General features: G+C 37.5%; 1 protein-coding gene across 2 annotated transcripts in view; it reads left to right on the top strand.

Annotated features, from left to right (window-relative positions):
- Window positions 1-11,566, top strand: part of net1 (neuroepithelial cell transforming 1) — a 29,489-nt gene extending 17,923 nt beyond the window's left edge. The window contains exons 1-10 of one of the 2 annotated variants that reach the window (XM_088923038.1): window positions 2,529-2,766; window positions 6,123-6,230; window positions 6,479-6,646; window positions 7,468-7,530; window positions 7,759-7,855; window positions 8,040-8,116; window positions 8,212-8,469; window positions 8,697-8,867; window positions 9,088-9,274; window positions 9,945-11,566. In XM_088923038.1, the coding sequence (XP_088779164.1) occupies window positions 2,674-2,766; window positions 6,123-6,230; window positions 6,479-6,646; window positions 7,468-7,530; window positions 7,759-7,855; window positions 8,040-8,116; window positions 8,212-8,469; window positions 8,697-8,867; window positions 9,088-9,274; window positions 9,945-10,357 (1,635 nt within the window). In that variant the 5' untranslated portion in view covers window positions 2,529-2,673 and the 3' untranslated portion in view covers window positions 10,358-11,566. Of the gene's footprint in view, window positions 1-2,528; window positions 2,767-6,122; window positions 6,231-6,478; window positions 6,647-7,467; window positions 7,531-7,758; window positions 7,856-8,039; window positions 8,117-8,211; window positions 8,470-8,696; window positions 8,868-9,087; window positions 9,275-9,944 lie in introns of those variants that run through there. The other variant, XM_088923039.1, reaches the window with a different exon arrangement.
- The last annotated feature ends 1,733 nt before the right edge of the window (window positions 11,567-13,299 follow it).

Raw genomic sequence — 13,299 nt, 5'->3', positions numbered from 1 at the left:
CTCAAATTGCAATAATAACGCAGCTTTATGGAAGAAAACATACTGTGGTCAGTTTACACAGCTCGTGCATTGTGCTATATTAATGAAGTGTGGGCTGCAATTTTATTTTGTTGGCAATTCAATCTAGCATCTAAACAGCACATAATCCTTCAATTTGTTGTTTATCCAAAGGAAAATTGTTGTAGCCTGATTAATTACGTCACTCTGGGTGAGAGGCCTGCTAAGATCATAAACAGAAGAAAGAAACAATTTTAAATGTTATCAATAACAAACTATTTTGTTTCTCAAAAATGTAAATTAAGCTTACTCTTGACTCTTTGACTAATTTCTTATACTGCACAGTTGATGTTTTATATTAATATATGAACAGTTATACAAATGAACATGTAAAAAAAAACAAGGATACAATTTGACATCTAGCTTGTTTAGTAGTATGAGACTCGCATCACCTTTTCTTGAAGGAAGCCATGTTTCACCAACATACCTTGGTAGTTTTTTATAGACTTCCAAGACTCTTTTTGTAAAAAAAAAAAAGTGCTTGTTCTCAGTTTCTTAAGGCACTTCTAGCATTCATAGCTTTCTCTTGGCCTTTAACAGGGTGTTCACCATTGATTCTGAAGGCCATATAAGGATTTTAAATACTTCAGCATTAAATGTCAAATAGGTAGTGTTCATATTTTGTGAGATTTTATAGTGTAAATAGCTGCATTTATAAGTAAGCTATTTAATTTTATGGTTCAGGTGGTAATATTTGACATTTTTGAGGGTTTAAAATTATTCCTATGAATGCCGTTATACATAATAAATTATTACAATGGATATTCTTTCCCACATCTGTTACTTTTCCTTATGAGTAATTTCATTCTTTAAGACGTTGACCTTCTCATTCAATTGCTGTCTATTCTTAAGTGGTAAAGTATTTTTAAGTAAATTTTGTGTAACTAATGCTTTGATTGTTATTTTGTAACGTCTTCCATAAAATATTTGGCTTTAAACGGCATTTCTGTTTTTACCAATTGTTTTAACCTAACTATACATCCAACAATGTTTTAAATGACGTTCTCTAGTATAAGCAATACTATAGCTCATACCAGTGTGTAAACTCTTTGTGCAAACCTGTGAAAATGTAGGTCACTTTCTTGTAAAATACCCCTCACCCTCAACAGAAACTTTACCAAAAACAGGATGATCAGGATTATCCAGGTATCATTGCACACCTTTCTTAACAATTAATTTGTTGAAATAAAAGACAAACTCTGCATAATGTCCTTGGCAGCAAGCAATACTGTACCTTTCTTTAACATTCCAATAATATCTAAAGAGACATACAGAGATTGAGTGCCTTTTTGAGTAAAATGTGTCATACCCATTTGTACAGCTCGGTTTACTGTGAGCGGAGTAAACCTCTACCTTGTACTGCTTCTCTCAACTCCCCTGGGATTTGAACTCTCAACCCTCAGGCTAGGAGTCCAGAGTCCTAAACTCCACTCCAGATTGTCATCAGATGACAGAAATTGTTTCATTTTAATTCTAATGCGAATTTTACAGTACTGTCATCTTTGTTACACTTGTGTAAATGACACTTTAGTACAAATCCCTAGGTGTTCACACTTACCTTTTGACTATGCATTCGTATTTTTAGACTGTATACTACTTGTTTAAAGATGGTGGATATAATTAGTATATCCACCATCTAGTATAATTGTATAATTGAGTGCAGATAGTTTGTCCTTACTCAGCAATCACTGTAGAGCAACTGTTGGTTTTTATATTTTAATACTTATTTTCTTATCATATCAAAGCAGTAATGAGAGCGAGCTGCTTGTTTAATTGGTCATTTTAGTCAATTGGTGAGGCAGTTGAATCAGCACTTGGGCCCTGGGTTTGAATCCAGGCTGCGGCATGTCCTTCCTGTGTTTTTGTTGGTTTTCTCCCACCCCCGCCAAAGACACGCTGTCTAAATTGTAAAGGAGCGTGTTAAAAAGAGAAGAAAAGAAACACAACGTTTCGGCTGTGGAGTCTTCTTATTTGTTCCTTTGCAGCCTATGCATGCTGACACAGCTACCTACTGAACTGTCTAAATTGTACCTTTCTCCATGCGCCAACAGAGACTGCTGCCCCATCCAGGGCAAGTGTACCTTTGTGCTCTCAGTCCTGTCTTGTGTTGATCGAACAAGCAACTTTGTATTCATTGATGAATCTTTTTTTAATCAAATCTATTTGCATTTCTTACGTGGGTAAACTTATTGAAAGGCATAGACATTGATTTGTGTATATTTTTTTACAGGTTTTGTAACAAACTATTGCTTAACATTAAAAACAAAAACTATCAAATTTAGCATTAAGCAGAATTAAGAGTATGAAACAAGACTAGCACTACAGTACAGGGTTGTATTTATAGTTCAAGTCAAAGTTGTTTCTCCACCCCTTTAACATGACACAGCTCCTGTTGGCTGACAAAGGATCCCAGGAGAAGGTTGTACCTCTTGCTTTGCCCCTCCTACCTTGACTAAAGTTCACTCTCCCTCCCGCAGGGAAATAGACTAGACAGGGAAACTTAGTGAGCAGGGAGGTCACACAGTAGACTGAAGAAAGAAGGAGGATTTTTTTTTACTTGGATTATATTTTAAAGTGAATTTTTCATGTGGAATTACCTGTAGGAGTTAACAAAGCATGGTGGCTTACGATGAAATTGGGAGTATAGTGCCTATCAAAAGGACTCTTCAAGTTCTAGATATCCAGAATCAGTTCAACAAAGAATCCGAGGTAAGAAAAGATGTTGGTAAATAAAGAACAGGTGCTGCAGTTCCTAAGATCATGTTAAATCAGTCCTTTTTTTTCCTATTAGTTCTCAAGTTTTAAAAGTCATATTTATATTTATTCATTCTTGGCTGTTTCAAACATTTGAATGCCTTCTGTTCTTAAATGAGAAAATGGATTCAGACTCCATTTCAAGATCTGCTTATGGTAAATTAGACTGTGACCTCAAGATCAAACCTTGATTAGTTTTATGGTTTAGCATTTCTGCTAGCTTATTTTGTAAGTGCTGTGTGGATGGTTTTGGAATTTTTGGTAACATACAGTTTTTAAATATAAAGTACTGCTAAAGTTTGTTAAAAACGGCAACTGCTCGGAATGACCATTATATTGAAGTTATACACTCTAGTTAAGTCATAAACATTTACTGTAGTAGACTTGTTTTAAAACCAGACAGATGACTTCACATTAAGACCTATGAAAGCTTTAAACTACAAACACAGTCACCCCAACATCAAAGCGCAGTATAAGCCAAGAGGGGTTGAATAAGTTAGTGTCTATTGAAGTGTTATTTTACACAAAGGTGAAGGATTTTTTTTTCTCTGAAGCATTAAAAAATAGGCTTAAAATTTGAACATTTGCATTTGGGTTATTGCTATCAGAATCAGTTCTCCTTTAGTTCCAATTTCCTTCCTTATCGAGACTTTCTGTGTTTTTCTTTGGTGTGTGTGAGATGGGAAGTTGCTTTTTCTGCGATGAGCGATAGTTCAAGCAGGAATTGCTGAATGAGCTTGGAGATCAAATATGAATTACCTATGTGTATTTTAAAGTACATTTCACCAGATGATAATTTTTTTGTGCATGGTTTTGTAAAGCTTGTTTAACGCATGCACTGACGGACATCAAGAAAATTTGGTAAATCCTCTTGTTCTAGTCTGGTACCTTAGCTGACCTAAGGATTCTTGGATACTTTTTCTTCTGAATAAAATGTTGACCACTGAATTCTTTTCAAGTATTTGTGTTGGCAATACGAGGTTTTGAAGGTTTTCCTGTTCTCTGCTATGGGTTGATTAAGATTTAGTGTGGTTAAAAAGCTAAAGAAAACAACATTAGAACAGTAGGGTTCTAATCAATTTGAACTTTAAGTGGAAATTATTTTTTTGTGTTTATAGTAAATTTTGTTGTTGTTTTTAGTTTGATATATGTTATTGGAGTACATACCATGCCAAATGCTCATAAAATTTAAAACTTATAAGGTTGTCCTGTGTATGGTAGGGTCACGGACTGTAGCTGGCAGCCAGGCTACATTGTAAAGTAGAGGAATAGAAAAGGGGGTGGTTATGCCTCAGGGAATATAGAGCTCTAGACAGGCAACACTAAACATTTATCAAAAAATCGTGTTATTTGCCGGATCTGGGTGGTTTCCTGTATTAAGCAAAATCTTTTATCCTCAAGAGTGCACAATCTAGAACTGCAATCAAACCACTACCTGAAATAGAAACATATTATCGTTTCTCTTTATAATGTTTTTTCAGGGTCTTCCACACATAGGAAACGTATTTGAAGTGTCAGATGTTTCCATGGTTTTCTTTGGGTTACCTCCAAAGTTTTTGATTCTAAATATCATCTGCCACTTTTTTGTACTGTTCTGGTGTTAATGGCAGAATAAGTAAGGAATACGTATCAAGTTACGAACGCTTATTAAAATCATGGAATGAACTTTATGAAGCACATTGTTTGAAAATTAGTGGTTGTCTTCAGCCGACATATGGAAAACATTAATGCCAACTACATCACAGAAATGTTAAATTGCCAGTAGCATTTTTCTGCAGCTTTCTGTCCTAGAATGGTTCTGTATAGACTTTCTATACTGCTTAGCTTGTCAAACAGAAAAGCACTACAAAAAAGGTCTTCTGTGTACCATACTAATTTCTACTTCAAACAATTAGTAATCTAATGGGGTTTATTTCAGAAGGCGCAAATGAATATCAATGCTTAAGAGAATTATAGAAATTCATAGGCTAAATTCTCGTAGAAAATCACAAATTACTTTTTACAGGAAAAAAGTTACAAAATTAGAAATTAGTGGCTTTACTCTTGAAGTGAAAAGGGTGCAAAGTTTTCAGCAAAATTGCTCTGTATCATTTAAAGTTTTTAATTTTTATTATGCGTTCTGTTTAAGTCTTATTTAGATCCAGTTCAGATTGAGACAAACTTTATCTCCATTACATTTATTTTGCTGTGGTTCCTGTTATTGGCCAGTATATTCTCTTCTCTCACAGTATATGACTCTCAGAGGGAAGGGAATGCATAGCAAATGAAAAAAAGCTTTGCTTTGTCTTAACCTGTTGGGTAGTCTTGGCTGCAAAGGGGGGTTCTGCAGCTGCTGTTGTATTCATTCAGGTTCTCTTCCCCCTCACACGCAAGTCTGTCTGCCTGTTCCGACATGAAAGAATCTCTCCCACTGTACTGCTTCTCTTTAAATGTGGATTAGTACCAACCTACTTGTAAACCACTCACAATTAAATCTGATTTGTAGTGTAAAAAACATGATGATTGTGTATTAAACCACAATTTAGTCTATGATTCCATTTAACCCAATACTTGAATTATTAATCAGCTAGTGATTAAGTGATTAAGGATAAGGATGTTGCATGTTTTAACTTGTATAGGCTATGATCTCCTTTTAAGTGTAATGGTACTACAATCATTTAACCAACTTTTCTGCCTGTTTTCTTGTTTATGGAAGAATGGAAAAATAAAAACGGGTCCCTGAGTACAGTGTTATTAAACTACTGTAAAAGTATTGCACCGATTGTCCTACTTTTTGTGAATTGAATAGTACACATTATACAAGGCAGAATTTCTTTTCAATGGTCATTTTGTACGCGAGTTGTCGAAAAGCAAAAACAATTCTCCATTCATAGTAATCAATGACCATTTGCTAAGGGTTTTTTTACCACCCTGGGTATGGCAGCTGAGACTAGAACCAGATACATACCAGAAATGCCTCCAAGCCTTTTTACCCTCGTAGAAGTAAGTGTAGGCCATTGTAAACAGATAAGAACCATGGGATCATCACATGTTAAAAAAACAGCTGTTGACTAGGGCAATTTCCTGACCTTTTTGGGAGGAGCATTAGTATAGTATTACCAGCCAGAAAATGCCACAGCAAAGCTTCTGAAATTCGCCCAGTATCTTGTACCTTTTTCTTTAGGTTACTGTCCTAGAAATTGTACTGACTGTCAGATTAAAAAAATGATTCTTCTCTGGTTTGAGAGAAGAATTGGTGTCGTGTTGGTGATTTATCTCACTGAGGATGTCTACAAACCTGGTTTAATTCACATTTTTTTCTTGTTTTCCAGGAACCAAGTAACAAGCGGGTTAGACCTCTTGGCAGGGTGACTTCACTAGCTAATTTAATCTCTCCAGTGAGAAATGGTGCAGTCAGGCGCTTCGGACAAACTATCCAGGTAAAAAATGACCCGCTTTTATAGACTTTAACAGTGTGTAGTAGTTATCAATGACGTTGATAGCAATGATGACAAAGCTGTGTTTTTGATTTATTATGCAGAGCCACTGGATACAGATGTACTTGTAGCTTGTCGACTTTATTGTATATGTGAAATGTCACTTCCAGTTTGAGAGGGGCGTGACAGGGAAGAGTACATCCTTGCTGTGTTGGCAGGTGGATCTGAACTGGCTTTTTTTTCCTCCACAGTCCATCTCTTTCCGAGGTGACGGCAAATCCCCCAGTGCCTCCCAGAAGTCCTGCAGTAAAGCTGCCGCCCCTACGCCCCCGAAGAGGCGGAACAGTACGCTCTGGTCAGAGACGTTGGATGTGAACAAGAAAGGAACGTTTTCTGCCAAGGAAATCAAGAGACAAGAGGTCTGTGTGTTTGGATTTGCAAAGAGCATGAGAAAAGCATGCTTATGGAGTGATTTCATTTGGACTTAAACAAGTTGATTTATGTAAAGTGACATAAGCCGCCATTTCCCTGTCCAGATCCGCGGCGTGCTTGTCGTGTGATGTATGTGAAAATGTTTGACTCAATTTTGCTGATAGTCTTCCAATGTTTGAGCTGATCCAGATATTCTAAGCTATTACAGACTTGGCACACTCCGTACTTTTTCCCTTACTTACCCCTCAGGGAGCGCGTTGGCAGGGGTCGGCAACTTCTCCGTACACGGACATGCTTGCCCATGGCTGGAGTTAGCTTCGTCTGGGGTGGAGAATAAGCGTGCAGAGGTGGATGAGTTTTTTGCGCACCTGAGGGCTGCATTTTGTGGCGCTAAAATGCAAGGAGTGCAACCGCCCCTGAAAGTGAAAAATTAAGAGGGAGCATGCTTTGTCTGTGGCAGTACTATTGCTTATGATAAAACTGTCCACTATTCCTCGGAGTCCACCTTGTGCATTTGTCATCTGAGCCAGCAAGTACACCGTACGGTTACAACCAACTATCAAACAGTTCTGTCTGAAAAGTCTGTTGTTTCGAAAGCGTGCAGTCAGAACTCCAAGTTCAAATTTCAAAGTTCATGTAAGGAATTCTGTTGGAGTATTAAGTCTCTGAGATCACTTATGCAATTGAGATAATTGCTAACAAATGTATTTTGAGCACAGTGCATCACATGATGTATGTTATATCTGATACAGTATGTAATTTGATTGAATTTTGTTGGACTTAAGTTGGCTTTCCTTTTTCTTCTCAGGCTATATTTGAACTGTCTCGAGGGGAACAAGATTTGATCGAAGACCTCAACCTAGCCCGGAAGGTCAGTTTTTTATCTGACTCAAAAATAATTTGCTGTCATCAACAATACATGTTACACAAACAGACTAAATCAGCTCTTGGCTGTCTTCACTGCACATATTTTCAGCTGTATCTTTTAAAAAAGGAAAACAAATCATAGGCATGAATGCCAAATGCTGTACAGTCCTTTACAGATCAGTGTTCTTCCATATAAAAAAACAAGTGATTGATTTTTAAATTTATTTTTTAGGCATACCATGATCCTATGCTGAAGCTGTCCATTATGTCAGAAGAGGAGTTGACGCAGATCTTTGGAGATCTGGATTCATACATACCACTGCATGAAGGTGAGGTCTTTAAAACTTAAAACTTCTTTTGATATTCAGTGTATAAAATGTTGGACTACATGTAATCTCCAGGGGGAAAAAAAGTATAAATAAGTAACAATAAAGTAAGATAAAAGTTTATCTTATATGTGGTACATACACTTAAATTTAAATGTATATATTTAATCATTCTTCTTTCTTTCAGATCTACATGCACAGCTTGCAAGAGCAAAAGGTCCAGATGGAACAGTGGGACAAATTGGTCACATTGTTGTGAACTGGGTGGGTATTATGTTTCTCTGACTTGGGAATTTCTGTATTTTATTCTGTTTCTTGCAGTTTGTTGACTGAGTTCTGTATTCTTATTGAATCTGCAGTTGCCAGGGCTCAATGCCTACAAAGACTACTGCAGCAACCAGCTGGCAGCAAAGGCCCTTTTGGACCAGAAGAAGCAGGACCGTCGAGTACAGGACTTCCTGCAGCGCTGCCTGGAGTCTCCTTTCAGCCGCAAGCTGGATCTCTGGAGTTTCCTGGACATCCCCCGTAGCCGGCTTGTCAAGTACCCTCTTCTCCTGAAAGAGATCCTAAAGCACACTCCTCAGGACCACCCTGATGTACAGAGCCTAGAGGAGGCGGTATGTGGGCTACTGTACTTATGTCTATGGCTGTTTACAGAGTCGCTAAACATGAACAGTGTTCAAACAGGAATCTGTATAGAATTTGGTGGGTGAAACCCAGCTGAATTTCAGGTCAGGTTATAGATCAGTCACTCACGCATAATTCATTTTTTAAATGTTTAGTGCTTTGAATTATGCTACAGAGTATTATGCTATAATAAGTACATTTCTGTTGACGATTGCAGATTTCCATAATCCAAGGAGTTCTTTCAGACATCAACATCAAGAAGGGAGAATCTGAATGCCAGTATTACATTGACAAGCTGGAGTACCTGGATGACAAGCAGAGGGATCCTCACATTGAGAAATGCAGGACTTTGCTGTGCCACGGAGAGCTAAGGAACAAGAGTGGAACAGTGAGTTGCCAGGCTTTCCTTGTTCTTCAGAAACTAAAGTAACATTGTGAAAAAACACAAGCCAGAAGTTTTGAAAATGGCATCTGTTTTATTAAGGGTATACTGTTCTTGAGTTGTGAATTCAGATTTTTTTGAAAAAATTGTAATATTGGTGTGTTATTGTGTTAAATATGTTTAAATAGTAAATAATGCCTATATAATGTGTCTTCTTTTTTTCTAGAAACTGTACGTCTTCTTGTTCCAAGAGCTGCTGATTTTGACGCGGCCTGTGACCAGGAACGAACGTCTCTGTTACCAAGTGTACCGGCAGCCCATCCCGGTGCAGGACCTGGTCCTGGAGGACCTGCAGGATGGGGACGTCAGGATGGGCGGCTCTTTCAGAGGAGCTTTCAGCAACTCGGACAAAGGTGGGAATCACCATGCTTTGTGTTGCACTGAGCCCCACCCCTTTCTGAAACGGCTCTCCTTGTTTACTTCAGTCTCTGAGCTGTAGTTCAATGTTAATATGCTTTCTACAGTACAAAGAATGATTTTCCTTTCAAGAATGCATTCAAAGCAAGAATCCAGACCCTACCACAAAGCTCGGTTACAATTAGGATGCATTATTCAGCAATTACATGGTACCCTGAGAAATCAGATTATGATACATCTGCCTTATTTCTCAAGTGAGGTTCTGCCACCCCAGAAAGTGCAAAATAAGTATTTGTTTGCAATTTTTTGCGGTTGTAAAATATAGATAAATGGATTGTTAGTGTACTTTTGTGTTACTCAAAGATTGACTTTGCTTATACGTTTAAAAATTAAGATGCAAATTAATTATACACATTCTTAAATTCGGCTATTTCACCTCCCTACCATATCTGTTTACAGTGTTCAAACAGGAATTAGGTCTGTGTAGAATTTGGTGGGTGAAATCAAGCTGAATTTCAGGTCAGGGTATAGACCAGTTCCTCTGACACATAACCTGACTATCAATCTCTGAATGCAGGGTATAATTCAATAAGGAAAATGTTAATATTCTACAGTGCAACAATTAGTTTACTGCACTGACTAAAACGTGCTTCTTTTGTTTTACAGCTAAAAATATCTTCAGGGTGCGATTTGCGGACCCGTCCCATGGCCAGTCCCACACGCTGCAAGTCAATGACGTCTTTCACAAGCAGCAGTGGCTCAACTGCATCCGCACCGCCATCGCGGCGCAGCAGCCTGCACAGTCCCCTCAGAGGGACAGAGAGCTGCCGCTGCTCAGCGAGGAGCCGGAGGGCCTCTCGCCTCTGCCGGGGCCCGTGGCCATGAAGAGGCGGTCCTCCACCCTCTCCGGCGTCGTCCACATGGAGGCGGACGAAGACGCTACAGGCACTGCTCCTGCTCAGGACTCCCTGGAGGACGTCGAGAACGTCCAGGCCTCGGCTCACAAGACGCCGCCCGCGCGGAAAACGAGAAAGGAGAGGTTCCATTCGTCAGGCAAAAGGAAGGAAACGCTGGTGTAAATAAGCCAAATCGTGGCTTGAAAAGGACCTGTATTTATGAATATTTGTTTTCTATGTATAATACAGCGTTAACGTTCATCTGTTTTATACTTTTTATTTCATTTTCTTAATGGCAGCTACGTTCAATATATTCAGCTGTACTGCAGAAGAAAGAAGTCTAACAGCTGAATGCGAGAGGGTTGAGTGTCCTTTTTCGGAGATGGTTTGATAAGAGAATTCGTTGATACTCCCTTTTGCCTCTACACTCCCATTCTGAATTGGCATTATGGTAATTTTGATTTTAGCAATTTTGTTCCTTTTTAAACATTTTTATATATTCCCAAACAATTATTGTTTTTTACTAAAATAAGCACTGTTTTAGTATCATGTCAGCCATTATAACAATACCAATTATCTAATATTTGTAGAAAAATATGTGTTGTAGATTTGTAAAGAAATTCCATTGTAAATAGTCAATAGTTAATCTGATCCTAAGGTAAGCAGTTTGTAAAGAAACAATCCTATTTTCTCATTTTTGCATTCCTTATTGTACAGATGTTATCTTGCCCAATATTATATGTTTTCCATAGTTTATATTCATTGAATTAAATACAGTGCTTTTTTAAACAATCACCAGTTTGTACCAAACTGGTAATTGAGTTTTAAGAATAGTATTTTTATGACAAATATAAACTGAGCCAAGTTGGTTTTGAGCTGACATTTGTTTTGCTAAAAAATGGAATAAACCCTCCAGTATAGCATCTTGCATGAGGATTTTTGGTTGTTACTGCAAGCATGTAAATGCTGTTTATAGCATTGGACTACTGAAGAACATGAAGGTGTAATGTAAATATTTTATGTTGAAGAGGGAACGTGTATGTTGTAGAAGGTATGAGAAGTGGAAAAGCAAAGAGTTATAAGGATATATTGTTGCAGGTAATGTTTGAACAAGTTATTTGAGGTTAACTTAGGTTCGTACTGTAACTGTTAGAGCTACGAGATAGTTTAACACCTGCTTCTGTGTGTGGTGAATTTTTCTCTTGATAAGAAAAAAGTCATCATGAGTTGGCAAAAAAAATATGATGGTAAGCTTGTATGTAGGGAAGGTGAGAATTTTGAAGAAGGACTTGGTATGTTCGATGGTTAGAAGAAAATATGAGTTTAATGTAGAAGAGGTTTTGAGTGGTGTACAGTGTTGGATGTAAAACAATAAAAAACTGTAATAGAACTGATTTCTGAGTTCTGTTTTGTTTCTCAATAATTGTTCATAATTTAGAAGTTTTCTTGAAATTATAAGTGAAGGCATACAAATTACATTTTAATATTTATCAGAAGACTTTCCAGGCTTTTATTTCAAACTATTTTTCTGCTAATGTACTATAATTTTTCTTTTCAAAAAGCAGCTTATTTTGAATGTCTCAAAAGCTTCCTTACACAGTAGCATTCTCAACAGAGTTCTCAACACAATGTGCATCCATTCATTTTCTAACCACTTCTTCCAATACAGGTTCACAGGAGGTGCCAGGGCTATCCTGGCCAGCATCATCTGCAAGGCAGGGTACACCCTGGACAGGACACCAGTCCATTGCAGGCAGACATGCAGAGACTCACATCTAGGGCCAATGTTTCTATGACGCCAGTTAACATACTGCTATGTTTTTGAACTGTGGGAGAAAATTGGAGCACCCAGAGAAAACCCACACAAATGTAGGGGAAGCATACAAACTTTTTAATGTTTTAACTTTTATCCTGATCCTATGTTTTACAATATTTTTGTTTATTTATTCTTCATTCTCTCCTTTGTACATATTCAGTATTTCTGTCATTGCCAATTTGTCAGTAGTTCCTTAAAATGTATGGATGACCCTTTTCTGATGGGAACCATAGGTAAGAACCTAGAAATCCAGGGACATCTTTGCAGTTGCTGTGAAGGGAAAAAGTCTGCTGAAAAATCCCAACAGAAGGTATGTCAGAATACCATACAGCAAAATAGTTTCTCAAGGATGCTACTGGATAGTAAGGTGAACAGTAGGATGAGTGACAATGTATATAGTATATATGATCCCTGCCATATCCTTCTTATACCTTCTAAGCCTAACTGGGATAATGTTTCTATATTTAAGAACCCATATACATATATGCGTTGTAATGTTTTCATGGATTGCTATAACAGCTGCTATGTGAAATCACACACGTTAGCTTCAGTTTAACATTTGTTAATACTAAAACATGGCATTATTTTTACCCTATAGAATATGAAGCCTGTACATCACTGCTATAAGGCGTTGATCAGTTCAAAGCATTTTTGCCCTAAAAATGGTGTCTGGAGCAAAAGTCCTATTGGATTGTGAATGTTTTAAGACATGGTTTGGAAACCCCCTGCTACAAAGAGTTGTTGGGTTGAACAGGCAGAGGAGGAACATTAATGCCGTCTTTGGGTAAAGAACTAAAGGTTTGGTCATTTAGCGAAAAAATGACTAGAAACCACATCTTGCATATGAGCATGTAGTGGCAGGCTTTGAATTTCAGCCACAGCTTGTGCTCTTATCTCAGCTGATCTTTAAGATAAAGATGAATTCCAGACAATCCTAAACATTTTTAAATACAATTCTTGCATTATTCAGGACCTGTTCACAATTACAGTATACAATCAACTGCTTGTTTCCTAATTTTTGGCTCCTCATAGGTGATGAGAAAATGATGAACAGACATATGGAATGAGTATGTAAGAAACGTTCCTTCAAAGGCCATTTTTTTCCTCTAGCTGAGATTCAGATGGACACATATTTCAGGAAAGCACACCTGAATGAGGGGTGTTCTGAAATTTCGAAAATTGGTTCAAGGGTGGTACTGATTACAAATCCAACTCTGTGTTTTAAGAACTGACAGGTTCAAATATATTTCAGATGGAAAAAAAATAAATTCATTATTAAAATAATAAAGGTGATGAAAACTCGGCTGAA

Source organism: Atractosteus spatula, chromosome 8 (genome assembly GCF_055471065.1).
Source record: "Atractosteus spatula isolate fAtrSpa1 chromosome 8, fAtrSpa1.hap1, whole genome shotgun sequence".
In the NCBI taxonomy this organism is placed as follows: domain Eukaryota; kingdom Metazoa; phylum Chordata; class Actinopteri; order Semionotiformes; family Lepisosteidae; genus Atractosteus; species Atractosteus spatula.
The sequence above is the reverse complement of the archived record's forward strand: the minus strand, read 5'-3'. Positions and strand labels throughout refer to the sequence as shown.